At 40.3% G+C, this 20195-nt stretch overlaps 1 protein-coding gene across 6 annotated transcripts in view; it reads right to left on the reverse strand.

Annotated features, from left to right (window-relative positions):
- Nucleotides 1-20195, reverse strand: part of CADPS2 (calcium dependent secretion activator 2) — a 567905-nt gene that overhangs the window by 104794 nt on the left and 442916 nt on the right. For all 6 annotated transcript variants that reach the window (XM_069588282.1, XM_069588281.1, XM_069588283.1 and 3 more), the window contains exon 17: nucleotides 651-754. In XM_069588282.1, coding sequence (XP_069444383.1) covers nucleotides 651-754 — 104 coding nt within the window. The remainder of the gene's footprint in view (nucleotides 1-650; nucleotides 755-20195) is intronic.

Below are 20195 nucleotides of genomic sequence, written 5' to 3' on the forward strand. Positions count from 1 at the left end.
CTCCCATTTTTACAAAAAAATAAACTCATGGCTATTAGAAAGAATGACACTTTTAAATCTCATAATAAGCAGCTTGCCTGATGAAATACTATTTTATATCTCTACTGAATGTCAATACACAATTAGAACCAGCACTTTCAAAATCTATTAAAAATGCAGGGTTAGTGAAAATTGAAAGAAAAGCTTGATGGTAAAAGTGAAACACTAGAGTTACCAATGAGGCAGTTATGAATGTCTTCTGTGTGATTTTGTTATTGTTTATGACTACTTCTCCTTGTGCGCATCGACTCACTCACATTTCTAAACTAAAGTCATCAGGATACAGGGAGGAAAGCTGGTGAGTGATCTCGCATCATTAGATGGGGGTCATGTCCCAGCTTTGCTTCTTGCTAGTTGTACACCTTTGGCAGATCTCATAAGCTCTTCCGTGTTCCACACAGAAAGACAGTTGTCAGGTACAAATACTAAATTATAGACATACACAATTCCTTTGTAACATATAGGAGTTATATTTCCAGGAAAAGCGCACATACTCAGATAAATGGCCAGGTGTGTATCAGAGGCTGTGGACGGGCCACATCTTCAGTGCCCTTCCCACTATCGCAAAGCATTATGCGTGGCTTTATATGAGAGTTAAAACAAGTCATCACCTCTGCATGATGCTCTTCATTCTGCTGTAAGACTTCAATGCAGAGCTCTGCTAGATGAAGAACCTCTTCCAGCTTCCTCGCGGGAGTCGCCTGGTTCATGGTCTCTATATTAAAAACAAATCATAATCATGTTACCTTGAAAACAAAAAGCCAAGCAGATTCTAAAAGAGGTAATGATGAGACCAGGGTGTTGAAACAGAATGAGAAAGCATGTATTTGAGAAATAAGAGAGACAAGAAATACAAATGAATAATTCTTTAAAACAAAACAAACAAACAAAAAATCAGTTCACCAGATTGCAGAAAATACTTCACCCACAAAGCAATCACAGGAAATGGCAAGTGCTTTGCCATTTAACATATTAGAACTAACAGGTGCACCGGCATATTAGATGCTCAACTTCTGCAACAAACAAGTTATAATTCTCTTCAAGGTCAGAGATACAAAGAAAAGCAGATACCACAGTCTTTTCCTTCTCTCGGTATTGTATTATCAATACAATACCATTCTCACCAGATGAGTCATTCCTGGCATTAGCGAAACCCAGGCTCTTTTGCTGCTATTTAAATTTCCAGCCTGAAATGTCTAAGGTTCATGTTGATCTTAAACTGAAGAAGTACAAAGTCACCTAAAACAACTCTGACAGGCTGCAATTAACTGATTTCCTCCCTTCCAGTGGGGAAGGGTGGGGAGCTGCTCTTTAAAGCTGAAGGTTCTTTTCCTATTACAGCAAACTAGTATGAAAAGGCTAGGCCACAAAGAGATTAAGTGCAGCTACCTGGAATTCAGCAACACAGAAGGCAAAGCAGTTGATTTCAGAGAGAAAATGAACTGGCAAAAATTAGAGGCACCCTGTGTAATGAGATTGTTTCAAAATAAAGCTTTCAATAAGGATATTAAAGATAAACATTGTCTTAGATTTCTGGACTCTCTTTGCCCATATATAGAGATTGTAGGGAAGAAAAGGAAAATATTCAGATAAAGAGCTTTTTCTGAGGAACCTAAGGAGTCTTTTTTTGGGGGGGGGGAATAATCTAGTCCCTCAGCATCTCCCTATAACCTCAGCCTTAAATGTGGAGATTTTCATTTGCTCTTAATGTGTCCCCAAGTGACATACAATGATGCAGTGAAACACAGCTTGTGGTTGGTGCTTGTTCATTAAACATTTATTATACACTCACTATAGGTTAGTGTGATGCATGTGGGGGTTCCCATCCTCCAACCTTGGTACACATCCTCCTAAATTCCCCTGCAGGATGAAAGCCACTGGCCCTCTTGACAGGGATCAAAGAGTAGGTTGATTCTTCAGGAAAATAGTGAGCCAAACACTGCCGAGCGGAGTGTGCCTACAAGGATCTCAGCTGTGGGAAGTGGGAGGAAATATGACATGTCCTTGCTTTTAAACAGCTCAGACTCCAAAAATCACTCCTGCTAGGATCCTCAGGCATCCATTATCCAATCTTCCCTCTGTTTCATGATCACTTCAACGTCCTCACATAAAGGTGAAGTCAAGGAGGCTCATGACTTTGCACAGCAGTCTACTCTACTTGGGAACAGTTCTAGCTGTGATGGTGAGGAAACGTAAGAATTTTGGAAACAGTGTCAAGCCAACAGAGGTGATGAAGGGGATGTGAGAGACAGCTGAGCGCAGGTGCATGTGGGGCAATCAGTGGGAAGATAATCAGAAACTGAGGCAAGTCCTAAAGGAGAAACCAATGACCTTGGTAAGCAAAAGAAGCGTTTTGAGAAATGACAGAGATGTGGTGCATTTCAGAGGAAGGCCAGGATGCAGCTGGCTACAAATGTTACCATTTATTGAGAACCAAGGATGTGTCAGGGGCAGCACCAGGCACTTCTCATGTGTCATCACACTAGTTTTCCTAACAACTTTAAGCCATTTGGCTATTTATTCATATAAGTCATAGATGAAGAAACAAGCGTGGAGAGATGAGAGGAAACAGCGAATACATGGTAAAGGTGAGACATAACTTAGCATGAGCTCTTACCATCTCTGCCCTGCACATGCCTGGATAGAGCAGAAGTGAGCTGGGTTATGATGGCTGAGGAGCCTGGGATTGGATCATCCAGGCTTTCAGTAAGAAAATAAACAGACTTAGTAACTATATCCTATGGGGCTTCCCAGGTGGTGCAGTGATAAAGAATCTACCTGCAATGCAGGAGACATGGGTTCAATCCCTGGGTCAGGAAGATCCCCTGGAGGAGCAATGGCAATGCACTCTAATATTCATGCCTGGGAAATCGCACAGACAGAGGAGCCTGGTGGGCTACAGTCCATGGGGTCACAAAAGAGTCAGACATGACTGACCACACACACACACACACACACACACACACATACACACACACACATCACACAACTCTATGCTATAGGTAACTTGGAACGAATGTTTCTTCTCTGGGCTTTAGAATAAGTTAATTTGGGGAAAATGAATTTGTGACTGTGCAGAACAAGGAAGGACTGGTAGGGGCCTGTCTAGTGTATGGAGAATAATTGGAAGATGGCAATGGGAACAGAAAAGAAAGAGGAAGGCGCAGGGACACTTTGAGGAGAGGATTTGCAAGCATTTGTGACTGGAAATTTCAAGCCAGAGAGGACAATGACCCTGAGGTCTGCAAACCGCGTGGTTGATGAAACTGCCAAACAGGGCTTTGTAGGTCACCCCACATATATTGGGAGTAGTTACCATGTACATACAAAGTAAGCAAATTATTCTAAACTGAAAGGAAAGTTGTGCATTGTATTAAAATTTGCATCCACAAGGAGTTAGGTCATTTGGATGCTTCGAGCAGAAAGCTACTCATCATTCAAGTCATAACTTGAATGTTACCTTAAGTGTGGGACATCCTCAAAGTTTTAAGGCCGAGTAACTTACTCCTCTCTCTGAGCTCTCCTATTAGAGGCTCATGAGCCTGTTATTAGACTGCGCTCAGATCAGTGAGAAAATGGGTCTCAAGATCTTGGGCTCTCATTCTCTTGAATTGACTTTAGACCATGATGGGTACTTAATGCATGTTCACGAGAATGCATTAGTATAATTTTGGGGAATGTGCATGTTAAAAACAGAATCAATACCCAAATTATTTCATTTCACTTTGTGTGCGATTGCAAATAGCTTTTAGTCACTCACACACTAAAGGCTGACAAGACAGGAAGTCCACTGATAAAATGCAGCTGTGGTCTGAGGACACTGCTCAAAAATCAATGAAAGCTGTGTTCTTAAATTAGAGATTTTGGGGGGAAGAGTTTTCAAAATAATTTTTAATTTTCAAGAGCATATCACTTATATTCCTTAATTTTTCCATCTTTAGACTGGGGGTGTCACATGAAATTGAGGATTCCTAACCCTTTGACTGTGTGGATCACAATAAACTGTGGACAATTCTGAGAGAGATGGGAATACCAGACCACCTGACCTGCCTCTTGAGAAATCTGTATGCAGCTCAGGAAGCAACAGTTAGAACTGGACATGGAACAACAGACTGGTTCCAAATAGGAAAAGGAGTATGTCAAGGCTGTATATTGTCACCCTGCTTATTTAACTTGTATGCAGAGTACATCATGAGAAACGCTGGACTGGAAGAAACACAAGCTGGAATCAAGATTGCCGAGAGAAATATCCATAACCTCAGATATGTAGATGACACCACCCTTATGGCAGAAAGTGAAGAGGAACTAAAAAGCCTCTTGATGAAAGTGAAAGAGGAGAGTGAAAAAGTTGGCTTAAAGCTCAACATTCAGAAAACGAAGATCATGGCATCTGGTCCCATCACTTCATGGGAAATAGATGGGGAAACAGTGTCAGATTTTATTTTGGGGGGGCTCCAAAATCACTGCAGATGGTGGCTGCAGCCATGAAATTAAAAGACGCTTACTCCTTGGAAGAAAAGTTATGACCAACCTAGATAGTATATTCAAAAGCAGAGACATCACTTTGCCGACTAAGGTCTGTCTAGTCAAGGCTATGGTTTTTCCAATGGTCATGTATGGATGCAACAGTTGGACTGTGAAGAAGGCTGAGTGCCAAAGAATTGATGCTTTTGAACTGTGGTGTTGGAGAAGACTCTTGAGAGTCCCTTGGACTGCAAGGAGATCCAACCAGTCCATCCTAAAGGAGATCAGCCCTGGGATTTCTTTGGAAGGAATGATGCTAAAGCTGAAACTCCAGTACTTTGGCTACCTCATGCGAAGAGTTGACTCATTGGAAAAGACTTCGATGCTGGGAGGGATTGGGGGCAGGAGGAGAAGGGGACGACAGAGGATGCGATGGCTGGATGGCATCACGGACTTGATGGATGTGAGTCTGAGTGAACTCTGGGACTTGGTGATGGACAGGGAGGCCTGGCGTGCTGTGATTCATGGGGTCGCAAAGAGTTGGACATGACTGAGCAACTGAACTGAACTGAACCTTAGGTTTGAGGGAATCCTTGAACCCCTTAAAGTTATATGCTAATTTTTGTGTAGAGAGGCATTTTTTTGGTAGTGAAGAGTCATGACTCTCAGATTCTCAAAGTAGTCCATGAGCCACACAAATGACAAGAAGCACTGAACTTTCTAAGATTGCTTCCATCTAAGAGAGTCTACACTTCCTATCGATTTGGGGCTTTACCTATATTGGGTTATATTATTTCAACTTCATGAGGAAAGGGAAAGGCAACAAAATGTAATTTTTTTTTGATCACAGAAGGGGAATTTATTTCTCCTACATACTTTAGAACATTATTTACTGAACCCCTAAAACCACTCTGCCAGTCAGGGAATCAGGACCCCCATTTCCAGATTAGGGAAAAGAGTCTTAGAGAGGTTAAAACAGTAGTAATACAATAACTTGAATTCTTTTCCACTCAGTTCTCTGAATAGGATTAACATACACATATACATACTGAAAATATATATAAATGTATATATAAATAAATGCAGTTTATTCAATATAAATAAACTATATTTATTCAATATAAACTTCTAAATAAACTCAGAAGTTTATTTAATATAAACTTATCCACCTTTAATATAAACTTCTGAAATAGCTGAAAGTTTGAGCTTATAAAGTCACCATATCCTTAGCCACAAGTAGGCAATAATGGAAAAGAACCAAGGAAGCTACCTGAAAACTTATTACATGTGAATATGTCAAAACTAGCTTTTACATTTGACATTCTCTTCAGGAAAAACTCAGAGTACCTTGCGTTCTACTGAAACTTAAAAACAGTCTGAAACATTTTCTTCTAGATTAAATTTACTGAGAGTCTCAAAACTTCATACTTGAACATAATGGGCACTCTAACACTTTAAATAAATAGCATTTTTATCAAGCACACTATGTATACCATCTCTGGCTGCCACTCATTTGACTACTGCCAAGAAGTTTAATGCATTTTGTAGTCAGAAGTCTATTAGATAACAAGGTTATCAATAGCACCATTAAAATTCTGAATGCTGTGAATATTTGAGAAATCACCCTTAAAATGTCCACTTCCCTCTTTTTGCAACATTTCTATAGCATTATAGATGCCTCAATATTCTTCAAGCTTCAACATCAAGTTGCTGATAGTTGTAATACATTTCAAACAGTGATATTAAAAAAAATAGGCTAAAGTAGCAAGATTTCTTGATGAATTTCAAAGCATTGCTCTTGGCTAAGATGGTTTTTCATTCTGGAACACGTTTACTTTTCTATGATAACACTTCTTGGCTCCTGAAAGCAATTCCTTTTAATTATATGTTGTTGTTTAGTCACTGAGTCGTGTCTAATTCTATTGCGACCCCATGGACTATAGTCCACCAGGCTCTTCTGTCCATAGGATTTCCCAGGCAAGAAAACTGGAATAGATTGCCATTACCTTCTCCAGGGGATCTTCCTGAGCCAGGGATTGAACCCATGTCTCCTGTATCAGCAGTCAGATTCTTTACTCCTGAGTCACCAAGGAAGCCCTTTAATTATGTAATCCCATGGAAGGAGGAGCCTGGTAGGCCACAGTCCATGGGGTCTCAAAGAGTCGGATACGACTGAGCAACTTCACTTCTGTACATTTAAGAGGGGCTTCTCAGGTAGCCCACTGGAAAAGCAGCTGCTGCCAATGCAGGAGACACAGGTTCTATCCCTGGCTCAAGAAGATCCCCTAGAGGAGGAAACAGCAACCCACGCCAATATTTTTGCCTGGAAAATCCGATGCACAAGGAGCGTGGTGGACTACAGTCCAAAGGGTTGCAAGAGTCAGACACAATTGAGCATGTCCTTTAAAAAGACAGCTTGACCACTGCGCATTAATTAGTATGCTTTAACTCTGCTCCCCTGCTTCAAATAGGGTGCACATTCTCAGCATCCTTTCCTTGTCTGCCTCCCTCCCTGCCACTGCCTGTAAAAGTTCCTTGTGTATACACACTGATGCTCATGGTGAAGTTTGTAAGGGGACATGGGGAGAAGACTAGTCTAAAGATCATTTGGTCCATTTTTCTCCATATAAGATATACAGAGATTTGAAATGTATTTGACCTTAACTTTTAACAGACTGACTTGCAGCTAAAGAAGAAATAGAACTCAAGATGGTGTTGGATTGAGGGCTACGGTGATAATCTCATCACAGTACTGCCTTGTCTTTCTCCTTTCCCTCTAGATCATGACAACTAGCTGGAGTGCACCAACAATAGTTCCTGTATATGTGCTAAGATTTCTTGCTGGTTCTTCTCCATCCCCAGATTTTGTGGCCCTGAATTTGATTCAACAAGCAAACACTGTATGTAAGATATTGTATTAATAACTGAGGGGATAGAATGACGAACAGAACTTCTGCCTTTAATGAATTTATGTATCTCTTTCCCTAATCAGCTTATAAGGTAGAGGACAGAGCTGCATCCCATTCCTTTTTGGTCAATAAGAGGAAGTTCTACAAAAAAAACTCTGACAGAGAGTGAATTAAATGTACTCACTACGTAGAAAGAAATAGGAAAGAAATAGGATCAAAGATGTAACAAAAAGGTGGCTTTTACCTGCTTGTGTATAATACATGGAGTTCTACAGAGTCAAATTATCCTCTTGGTGGGTGTGCGTTTGAGTTCAGAAACTTCAGATCAGAGAAAGTTAGCTGCAGGCTGAAACTGAAGTCGCCCATCTTTTCCCTCCTCCCATCTAAAGAAAAAGAAGTTGTTTCTCCCTCCCTCTAAAGGACAGAAATCAGATGAATGAGGAGAAAGCGCTGACATTCAGGAGGTAACTGAGGAGAGGAACTTGTACACCTGAAGAAGAGATGCTGGGGAGAACTGCAGGTCCTGGGGAGAAAAGGAAAAATAAAGAAAGAAAGAGAGAGGAAAGAAGGGGAGGAAATGGAGAAATGATGGTCATCTAGAGAAAGGCGTTAAAGGAAGGGGTACAGCTTGTTCCAAGTAAGGAGATGGGCAACATGGAAGCCTACATGGGACATTGTGGAGTCCCAGACAGGGAGCCTGTGCCTTGTGAGGTTCAGCTAAACAAGGAGGCTCGTCCAAGGGTACAACAACTGAGCTCTACCTGAAACCCCACAGGTCATTCAGTAGCAAGAACTGTTGGCACCTTCCCTGAGGACTGCTGATCAGAAAAACTTATCTACCCACAGACCCCACTGAGAAAAGGCAGAATGGATCCCTCTATTTCCCTGTGCCCCTCCTCCACCAAAGTATCGGGTTGGCCAAAAAGTTCATGATGGTGACTCTTCCTGTCATCCTCCTCATCTTCTTATAAAAATACAGGGCAGTATCATATTACGGACATATGCTGCACACTGCTATGTACACATACACGCTTTATATCAATTAGAGATCAGAAATTGCTCCGTCCGAGATACCACCTCTATGTTAAATGCCTTTTTCCATTCAGACACCCTTTAGGCCAGCCCACCTGGCTCAGGGAATTTCTCCTGGCTCCCCTGCCTGTCTTAATTTGAATCTTACTTCTTGTCTGGGGTCAATGTTCTGCCTGTTCGTGTGATTCAGATGGAGAACACAATTGGAAAATGTAAATTTTATTGAGATTTTCTGACCTACCCTCTAGCTCCAGGCATGGCAACCTGGTAAGAAATACAGTGCCAGAGTGTAGTACAACTAGGTCCTTGGTGGGGTCCTACCCCTGGTCAGACCTCAATACTCATGGGCCTTTATATCTCAAGAGGGAAGGCGGGCAGGAGAGCAAGTACTTTCCCATTAAACAAAATAACCACTCCTTCTCCCACCTGTCTGCCACTTTACAGCTTATGACTAGATGAGATGATTTTGGGGGAAATGCTCTCAACTTAGTCCCTTAGATGGAAGAGAATACAACCTGCTGGCTAAAAAGACCATCCTAGAATCTAGGGGAGAGGTGTTGCCCAGATCTGAACCCCACACCCCCAACCTGATCTATATCTGCTTAGGATATGTCTCCCCAAAACTTGGCACTGTTAACTGCTGCAAAAGGATGGCTTATTACCGACTCTCTCTTGAACTCTCTCACTGCAACCTATTATGGTTCTATGAGTTTCGGACAGGCTTCCCTGGTGGCTCAGGAGTAAAGGACCTGCCTGCCAATATAGGAGATATGAGTTCAGTCCCTGGAAGATTCCCTGGAGGAGCAAATGACTACACTCCAGTATTCTTGCCTGGAGAATTCCATGGACAGAGGGGCCTGGTGGGCTACCATCCATGGGGGTCACAACAAGTCAGACAAGACCTAGCTACTGAGCACGTATGCACACACCCTGAGTGCTAGACATAAAACATAGCTCTAATCAATGAATTGTATGTCTTCAGTATAGGTCTATGATTCACAACTTCATCATGCCCCAGAATCACCTGGAGGGCTTGTTGAAACACAGATTGATGACACCACCCCCAGAGTTTTAGATTCAGTAGCCCTCATGTGGGGGTCAAACAATTTGCAGGTCCCAGTAGGTGCTGGTCTGGGGAATGCACTTTGACAACTATTAGCGTTTATGAAAAACAAAGATGACCTGTTGAAACTTCCAATTATTTCTTCCTTTACCTGCAGTTAAGCTACATGGTTACATAAATTTCATTTTAGAAAAAAAGCGACTTTATTCTGTAGAATCAGAACACACTATCCCTTTCTGTAATGTTATTCCAGATAGGATGAGGTATATTTTTGGGCAATCCTTAGGTGAACAAAAATAGTCTGGAAGCCTCCCTATAGCCATTTACAATCCCTGAGAATACCAATGCCACAGATGTTTGGAAACAATAGGTCTGTGGCTTCCTAATTCCAAGACTCCCTTTGGGACCAACTTGTTTAATGACCCTGTCATTTAAAGCAACAGTTGCAGTTAATACCTCCTTGGAATTAACCATGCTAATGATATAGTGTTTTCAAACAATTGTCCTGTGGTCACAGATATATTAAATACTTTACCTGGATTGTCTTTCGCATCAGTAAATCCATTTTTAAGGAAATGGTTGGTTATAGAGCACAGACTGGACCATAGACAATGGCAGCCAAATTGGATCCCATTGAGCAACCTCCATAAGCCACAGCCAGTGATTTATGAGTGACAGGTCAGAAAAAGTCAGATATATTTGGACATAAATGTCAGTGACACTCGGTGAAACTTTCTTGAGGAGGAATATGGAGGTACTGTCTCCTCTGAAGATCTTTTTTAAAAAAGTTTTTATCTTATTTATTATTTATTTACTTGGCTGCTCTGGGTCTTAGCTGTGGCACACTAGGTCTTTGATCTTGGTTGCAGCATGCAGGATCTTTAGCTGGGACATGTGAACTCTGAGTTGCTGCCTGTGGGATGTAGTTCCCAGACCAGGGATGGAACCCTGGTTCCCTGCACTGGAAGAGTGGAGTCTTAGCCACTGCCAGGGAAGTCCCTTCTCTTAAGATCGTAAAGTGAGGAATGATTGTGATGGAATTACAGATACAGGACTATTAAGATCCATACACAACCAGTTGAATATTATTTAACATTTATCCCAGGCTTCCAATATGTGACTTTTAAGAGTGGAGAAACAGGGGAGTTGCCTGGTGGCCTACTGGTTTTGGGGTTTCAATTTGGCTGCCATTGTCTATGGTCCAGTGTCAATTCTCCTGTGCTCTACAGCCAACCATTTCCTTAAAAATGGATTTGCTGTGACCCCGATTCCATCCCTGGGCCAGGAACTGAGATCCCACAAGCTGCAAAGTGGCCAAAAAAAAGGGGGGGCATGGAGAAACAGATAACCTGATTTGAGTTTTATTCAAGTTTAATTTAGTCCTTTTAGCTATTGAGACTCTTGCTTTCTTCAAATCTGTGAAACCAGAAGATCTCAACCGAAATGAAAATCTGCAGTGTGCTGACTGCAGAGCCTATGATGGCTGGAAAGAGAAGAAAATTTTCTTGGGTGCATATTTACTTTCGCCTGGTTAGCTCTCACTAGAACTATGTGGCAGGATTCTAATGACAGGAGAATTTTTTTCCATTGGCAGTTCTGACAGCTAACAACTGTACAACAGGTTCTTTTCTAAAGACAAGTCTTCAGGCATGAAATCTATCTGTATCTTATACGCACACACGTATCAATACATTCAGCAGCTGAAACTGAGAAATGGTCCCTTCCCTGGTTTTATTGCTCTTCACATACGCACGCGCGCACACACACACACGTATGTATACACATATGTATATGTACACACACACACATACCCACACACCATGGACTTCCCTTCCCTGATGGCTCACCAGGTAAAGAATCCACCTGCAATGCAGGAGACAAGGAGATGTGGATTTGATCCCTGGGTTGGGAAGATCCCCTGGAGGAGGAAAATAGCCCACTCCAGTATTCTTGCCTGGAAAAATCCCATGGACAGAGAAGCCATGTGGGCTACAGTCTAAAGGGTCACAAAGAGTTGTATATGACTGAGCAAGTAAGCACACACACATATATACCATATTCATTTCTCCTCAATATAACTCAGATTCAGAAACTGAAAACCATCAGAATAATCTCAATTATAGTAACTGTCACACCAATACTAAATTATCATATAATTAAGGCCTATAGCATCTTAAATTTCATGCCTAGTCCTTTCAGTCTTCTGATTGAAAGTGAAAGTGAAAGTGTTAAGTCACTCAGTTATGTCAAACTCTGAGACCCCATGGACTGTATCCCACCAGGCTCCTCTGTCCATGGAATCCTCCAGGCCAGAATATTAGAGTGGGTAGCCTTTCCTTCTCCAGGGGCTCTTCCCGACCCAGGGATTGAACCTGGGTCTCCTGCATTGAAGGCAGATTCTTTACCATCTGCGCTACCAGGGAAGTTCCAAGAATAAAGGTAATCAGAGGATATTTACCTAAAACAAATAGCCTTCCCATGGTCATTCATTACATTCCTACATAAAGGGAGTAACTTCACACCTCCATACTCATCCTTCTCCTGGACCTATACTCTTCTCTCCATTTTTTTAGGAGAAAGTCTGCCTGTGAACAATGTGGGTGAGGTAAGCAGGATCCAGTGAGGCAACGGGGGTGAAGATGGTTTGCTCAGCAATGAGCAATGGTCGAGGAGAAAGGCATCGCAGAGGCTTGCCAGCTGGAAGATAAGCTGAAGGAGAAGAAATGAGAAGTTTTCTAGACACAGCAACCACAAATGAAGATTTATAGCCTTGGATGCTAAGAAAGTAGTCAAAAGATCTTTAAGATATTTTTTGTTTTGATGTTCACCATTTTAAAAAAAAGTCTTTATTGAATGTGTTACAATATTGCTGTGCTTTATGTTTTGGGTTTCTGGCCACAAGCCATGTGAAATCTTAGCTCCTTATTTAGGGACTGAACCTGCACACCCAACCCTACTTTGGAAGGTGGTCTTAACCATTGGACCACCAAGGAAGTCCCTAGTCAAAAGATTTTGATGTCTGTCTGTATGTATACATGTCTTTGTTTCCTTTGACACATAATCAAGATCTGTTAGGGCAGCTAGTCCATGCATTAGTGGTGATAATGTATTTGTCTAGTTGGGCAAGTATACAGACCAACTGAAGACAGTAGGGCTGGGCTTGGTGACCTCCTGAGTACGTCTACAGTTGCTTATAACCTCCTGGGTCTGCCTGCCACCATGAACGTGTGTGTGTACACTGATGTCTTAGGGATATTTTACAGGTTTCCCTTTTGAAAAAAAAAAAATCCAGCAATACAAATTCTTTGACTAGGTCTTTTACATTGAGTGCTTGAAGCCATATGGCCACTTTGCTATGGGCGACAAGATATCTCCCTTATTTCCCAAACTAGTTATCTGGTCTAAGGCTTTGAGCACTTACACACTCTGTTGAGAAATAAAGAGGTGAAATCTGTCAGTTTGCATTACTCTGGTTTTGTCCAAGTGAAAAGACTTTTTAATACATCTAAACTACTCGGATTAACAAGGTGCTACAGGAGCCACACTGCTGCCTGTCACTTGGTTTGCCTGTTGACATGTGTTAGTAAATAAATAAGAGGGTCGTCAATCAGTTGGTTTCAAAACCTGGATTTAGAGAATGATAAAATCCACAGAATTGCTCGGGAAAGCTAGTTATTTCAAGACTACATTTATCTGTGAGCCATATTCTACACAAAAATAAAAAAACACAAAAATATACATGGCACACTGTCAAGGGAGCTGAATAAATGACATCCTTTCTGAGACCTTTTAGGTAACAGGTGTTGAACACTTGTAATGAGATTTCCATGCATCTTCAGAGGAAGGAGAGGAGATTCTAGCAAGAGCTGTTCAGAGTGTTACGGAGCAAGGCCAAGGGAATAGTTCTCAGGGAGGAACGCTCTGAAGGAGACATTACATAAACGGTCTGTTTCCTCAGCAGGTGCTTACGTTCTCACGAAGAATGTTTACAGAAGGCAAATATTCACCCAAGAGAAGCTTTTGGAAGGCTGTAACTTTTCCAGATTCTGAGGTATCTGGGGTATATTTAATTAAGTACTCTCGATGCCTTATCTTGGGCATTTACCTCATATTATTTTACAAATCTTCCTTTGAAATGTTGAGAGTCAATATGATTCATGGAGTGCTCAAAGTAGCTTTCCAGAGTGTGTGAAGAGTTTTTTTTTCAATTATAAATGGTTGGTTAACAATTGTGCAGAGAAAAATGAAGTTACTAAATCGGAAATTTGGAAAACTGAGGAAGTGAAAAGATAAAAATGTTGTTTGATGATAGCTAGCAATAAAAAGAAGCATTTACAGTAGTAGATGTTTTCTGTAATACTCTGATGTCTTAAATCTGTCTGGAGACCATGTGTTTTCTGAGAGGCAGATTCAGTTTCTCTTAATCCATTTAGCTGCTGCTGTTGTCTTTTTAACATCCCTGGAACAGCCTATCCTTCCAAAGTGATTTGTGATCCCACTGTATTCTGGAAGAAGCACATCAATCTCCCATTTGTCCACGCCTCTGTCTCTACATTCCTGTTCTGAGTATCTGGTTGATCCTGGGTTTTGGGGATTGTTTTATAAATTGTCTCAGTATGTGGCAAGGCAAGTGTCTACACTGTTTTGCTTTTACGTTAATACAGTTTTCCTGTACCCTTTATTCTTTTATTTAAAATTTTGAAGTAATTTTTATCAGTTTTCCCTAAAATCCTGGAATTCTGATGGACATTACCATGAAATTATAGATTAACTTGGGGGGAGAGTTTATATATTATTAGGTGATCTCAATGGCACTCCACTCCAGTACTCTTGCCTGGCAAATCCGGAGGAGCCTGGAAGGCTGCAGTCCATGGGGTCGCTAGGAGTTGGACATGACTGAGCGACTTCACTTTCACTTTTCACTTTCATGCATTGGAGAAGGAAATGGCAACCCACCCCAGTGTTCTTGCCTGGAGAATCCCAGGGATGGGGGAGCCTGGTAGGCTACCGTCTATGGGGTTGCACAGAGTCGGACACGACTGAAGCGACTTAGCAGTAGCAGCATCTCTCTTAAGGACATGAACTGTCTCTATATCTATTTAGATTACTCGCTGTGACCTTTATTTAAATTTCAAAGTTTTCTTTATAGAAGTCTAAAAGTTCTGTATAGTCGGGCTGGATACCTTAGAGTTTGGTGGTTACTGTGAAAGGTACCTTATCTATCCATCTATCTACGTAGTAGAATGATGGTGCAAAGTAGTATTTCTGAGTGTGGTCCACGAACCACTGTGGATCCCCAGCACCTTTTGGGGGGCCTGCATAGTCAAAATTACTTTCATAATAAGATGTTTTGCCTTTAAATTCTGTTGACATTTACACTAATGGTGCAAAAACTGTTGTCACCTCACCATGAATCAAGGCTTAAGGTGCTAAATTATACTTCTCATGTATCCTTTATCACCATGTACTCAAAAAAAAAAAAATGCTGGTTTTACATAGGAATGTCTGATGGAAGAGTAAGATTGATTAATTTTATTGAATTTCTACCCTTGAGTATACATTTAAAAAAATATCATCTGTGACAAAATGAATTTGTGTCAAGTGCTTTTGTATACTGGAGTACAGTGACTATCTCAGGGAAAAGTGTTTGGACTGTTTCAGTCCAAGGCTGAGCTAACTGCATTTTATTCTTTCACAGAGAACCATTTTTAGTTAAGAACTACTGACAAAGTATGGTTATTCAGACTTGGAAATCTGGCAGATGTTTTCTTAAAAATGAAGTAAACCTGTCACTTTCAGGAAATAACAGATAGTATTTGTTGCCAGTGATAAAATGGAAGCTTTCAAGTAAGGGCAGAATTTCAGAAAACATATCTGTCATGAGCTTGATAGCTTCCCAACACTTTAAGGCTTTTTTGATGAGTCGGGGGTGATAGTGACAAGGGTGATTTTTTTCAGTATTACATAATATTTGTTAATAATAAAAAGATCACAAGTCACTGCATATTTTTCAAATGACCAATACTTGGTGTTAAAAGATGTATTCAAAATATATGATAAATCAATGGAACTTAATGAAACATCATGAAGAGTTTACTGATTTGCCTTCAGATTCCACATTTCAATTAACCTATAATAAACTTCCACTTGCTGAGAAGAAAACTCATATGAAAAGTTTACTAACACTTTTTGACTACAGTAAGTTTGAACACAGATTTTTTTTCCTGTCTTAACCAAAAATAACACTTTGCAATAGACTGAATGCAGAAGTATGTATGAGAATCTAGATGTTTTCAATCAGGGAAGCAATTAAAAGAGCTGTACAAAGAGGTAAAACACTGTTACACTTCTCACGACATAGTTTTTTGTTCATTTTGGACATTTTTTCTTTTCGTAAGAATATTTTATGTTAACAAGTAATGGGATTATGTTTATTTTTAAACAACACTTTATACATTTGTTTGTCTTATATGTTTGTTTTACATTAATTTTAAGAGTACAATAGGTCCCAAATTATAAAGTTTGAGGATCACTGGTATAGAGAAAGGCAATTGATTTTAACAGGCTGACTTTACAACCTGATGAACTCTAGTATATAATAGGTTCTATTTAGATGCTGTAGAATATTCTAGGGAAGATGATCATTGCAAACAATGGTAGTTTTATCTCCTCTCCTTCTATTCTTCTGATTCACCTTTTTTTCATCCCTCTTAGGTAGAGAGTCTGAGACTCAGTATTATGAAAAATGATAATGTATGTATTCATCTTATTCATAATCCTAGAGAATGACTTTAAATTTTCCTCATTAAATATCCACTGTAGGTATTTTTCTATATGAATTTTACAAAGCTATGGAACTCTTTCTAAGCTAATGGTCTAATCTTTTTAATGCCTAAGTGTTGAACTGTTTCACTGTTTTAAAAATATCTATTGAGGTCATATGATCTTTAAGTTTTTTAGTTTTTGATATTGAATCACTTTTACATATTTGAAACAAATCTCACTGATCATATGTTATTTTCCAAATATACTGTTGGATTTGTGAGCTAATATATCTAGGCATTTTATATATATGCTTATAACAAAAAGGACCTATAATAATTCTCTCTTGTTCTACTGTCATTATCAGGCTTGGGAATCAAGATTATGCTTGTTATATGAAGTGAACTTCCCTCATTTCCCATTTTATTGAACTTATTTTGGATAGGAATTATTTGTTCCTTAAAAGTTTGGTAGAATTTACCTCCCCAAACAACTGTTCTTAGGGATTTGGGGATGGGAGATATTTGACAACTGCTTCATTTTCTTTAAAACTTATGGCCATTTAAACTTTGTTTCTTGGGCTGATTTTACCAATATACAGCTTTTTGAGAAATGTATCAATTTCTGATTTTCAATTTTTGTATTTGTTCACAATACTTTGAGTGTTTTCTCTGTCATGTGTCTCTAGCTCATTTTTGTTTTCATACTGTATTTAGCTGCATTTTTTCCTAAGTAGTCAGATAGAAGACTATCTTACTCTATTTCTATTCTTCATAACACATATTTTTCTTTTGTATTGTCTACTTATTTCTCCTTCCTTGCTTCCCTCCTTCTAATCGCCTGGGTCACTGCAAGTTTTTCAGCTGTATTCATCCTATATCCTGTTTTTCTTACAACCATATTATTTCATACCCAGTATTTCCACTCAGTTTTTCACTACTGCTAGTTGCTGCATCATATTGCTAAGCATCTTCCTGTATTGCTTTGAGAATATTATGCTCAGTTTAAATTCTTCCTCACCAGTTCCAGATAATACATATTACTTATTGTCTTTACTAAGAGCTGCGCTCCTTAGGGGTCTAGGAATTTTGGATTGAGAGCTCAAGATCATTTGGAAGTACAGACAATGGGGTGATGGGTGGGCCTGTGCCCTTTGCAGGGACTTTGAAAGGGGAGAATCTTAGTCTTTGAAGTAGAGAGTCTCAGGCAACACAGAACCAATATTGATAGATTCCCTTTTCATACTAATCCATCAGGCAACTCCTATGGATAGGGATTCACCATTGATTTGTTAGAGTTAAAGCAACAGCACTTGGTTAAAAGTCTCCTTAGCTTTAGTTCACCAGGCTAGAGGGTTGGGATGCAGAAGAGTGAAGGGATGAGTGGGGGTGGCTCAGCTCTTTCCTGTTTTCATCAAGCTCTCACTGAAGTACAGCTAAGCCCCTGTCCTGATAATACTGCAGATCTTGGCCACCTGAACTACTGCTACCAATCCCAATGACGAGAGGGAAGGCACTGGACATCTCAAGGCAATTTGGGGGGAGGCAGGAGCAGAATTTAAAAGTTTCCCTCCCTCCCTCTCCCCTTCTGACCAGCCATACACCAGACTAGGGTAACTAACTCCCCACCAGACAGAGTGGTGAGACTGCAAAGCAATCTTCTTTGGGCCAAGTAGAGTGAAACTTCTTTGGGCAAAGTGGAACGAAAGTGAGTGAAACGAAAGTGAGATTATACGCTGCTCTTTGGATGGCAGCTGAAAGGAGGCAGAACTCAAGATAAGGTGTTTTTTAGGGAGATACCAATGTTATAAAAGGAAGGTAATGTAAAAGAAAACAGAGGTACAAGCCACAGGAGAAAGAAGGGATATATGATGGAACAAAATACCTCCAGAAAGGGGTAGGTAGAATTGGGGTCAACATCACAGGTGGATGAGTTGGCCTTGAAGAGAAGATAACTCACCCCCTGAAGATGCAGAAAAGAAGAGACAGGTGGATGTGAGTAACAGAAAGTTTGCAGCTACAGAGCTAGAAAGCTGAGGCTTACTGTGCTCTTTATAAGACTAAAAGGTACTGACTGCCCTTAAAAAATCTTAAATTTAGGTGTCATTGATTAAAGATTTTAAAATTTAAAAAATAAAAAACTAAAAATTAAAAAAAAAAAAAAGAAACTTAGGGTCATGTTCCTATGATAGCCTAATCTGGAAGGAGAACATTGTTCATGATTGAATCAGGTTTTCATTCTTTTATATATGGAATACACTATGACTGTCTCTGAAACTGTCCTTATCTATTGCAATTCACACTCAAAACAGAATAAAATGATAACTGAAAAAAAGATGGATGACTCATTGACCAAGAGACTGATGATCAAGGAACAGTTCTGCTCACTTAGGTCACAAAAGACTTGACGGCATGACAAGTCATTCAGCACTGGCAATATTAACCCCAATATAAAGGGCAGAAGCCAAAAGCAGAGGGTAGCATGACACGGCAGCCAACAGTTGCTTTAGAAGGAGCAGCACACAGATGCTTTCCCAGAATTAAGTGAAGGTCAATCAGAAAGGACATTAGAGGAATGCAGACCCAGAACTACTTTTAGAGGAGACAGGGCTAAGTGTCCTGAAATGTCTCCATGATGGACCTAGAGACTGTCATGCTGAGTGAAGGAAGTCAGAGAAAGAGAAATATCATATGACATCCCTTATATTTAGAATCTAAAAAGAAATGATACAATGAACTTATTTACAAAACAAAAACAGACTCACAGACTTAGGGAACAAACTTATGATTGCCAGGGGGGAAGAATGGGGAAAAGAGATAGTTGGGGAGTTTGGGATGGAAATGTACACACTGCTATATTCAAAACGGATAAGCAACAAGGACCTACTGTATAGCACAGAGAACTCTGCTCAATGTTACGTGGCAGCCTTAATGGGAGGGGAGTTTGGAGGAGAATGGACATATGTATATGTATGGCTGAGACCCTTTGCTGTCCTCCTGAAACTAATACAACATTGCTAACTACCTGTTCAGTTCAGTCGCTCAGTTGTGTCTGACTCTTTGCAACCCCATGGACTGCAGCACACCAGTCTCCTCCGTCCATCACCAAATCCCGGAGTTTACTCAAACTCACGTCCATTGAGTCGGTGATGCCATCCAACCATCTCATCCTCTGTTGTCCCCTTCTCCTCCCGCCTTCAATCATTCCCAGCATCAGGGTCTTTTCAAATGAGTCAGTTCTTTGCTTCAGGTGGCCAAAATATTGGAGGTTCAGCTTCAGTACTCCAATATAAAATAAAAAGTTGAAAAGAAATGTCTCCATGCTTTGTCAGAACCCTTGTCCTTTGGTAACTAAAGCTGTGGATAAACAGTGGGTGCAGAGGTCCTAGGAGGGTTGAAAGCACTGCCACCATGCTGCCACCGGCATACAGGGGTGCACCTCATGTCTTCATTTGACTTTTCACTTAGTTGGTTAGTGACCTGAGTGCACAGAGAGCTAGTGAGCAACTGTACCACACACTTGTACTCTGTCCTAAGCTGACGGAAGATACACACAGAACATGAAAGCTCTGTCAGACTTAAGCAAATCATGCCTTCACTTGCGTCTTCTAGTCAAGAATCCCTGCAACTGCTGCCTGTTATGTTCCCAAACTGGCTTTGGATATATGGAACGAATCTGCCAACATTGTCATCAGTTGGCTAACTGACATGAACACAAATTTTATAGTGCAGGTGCTTATCTTGAGTGCCTAGTGAGTTGGTGTGAGAGAAAAGCTGGGGCAAATAAACATACTAGAAATCCTCATTTATTCCAAATCAGATGTGGAAATAGTCAAACTGAATTTATATTATTTGCATAATACTTTAAAAAAAGAATATGGTCTTAATACCTTCTGTACATACATCATATAGAATAAGGCTAATGGT

The sequence above is a fragment of the Ovis canadensis genome, chromosome 4 (assembly GCF_042477335.2).
Source record: "Ovis canadensis isolate MfBH-ARS-UI-01 breed Bighorn chromosome 4, ARS-UI_OviCan_v2, whole genome shotgun sequence".
NCBI classification, from domain to species: Eukaryota; Metazoa; Chordata; class Mammalia; order Artiodactyla; family Bovidae; genus Ovis; species Ovis canadensis.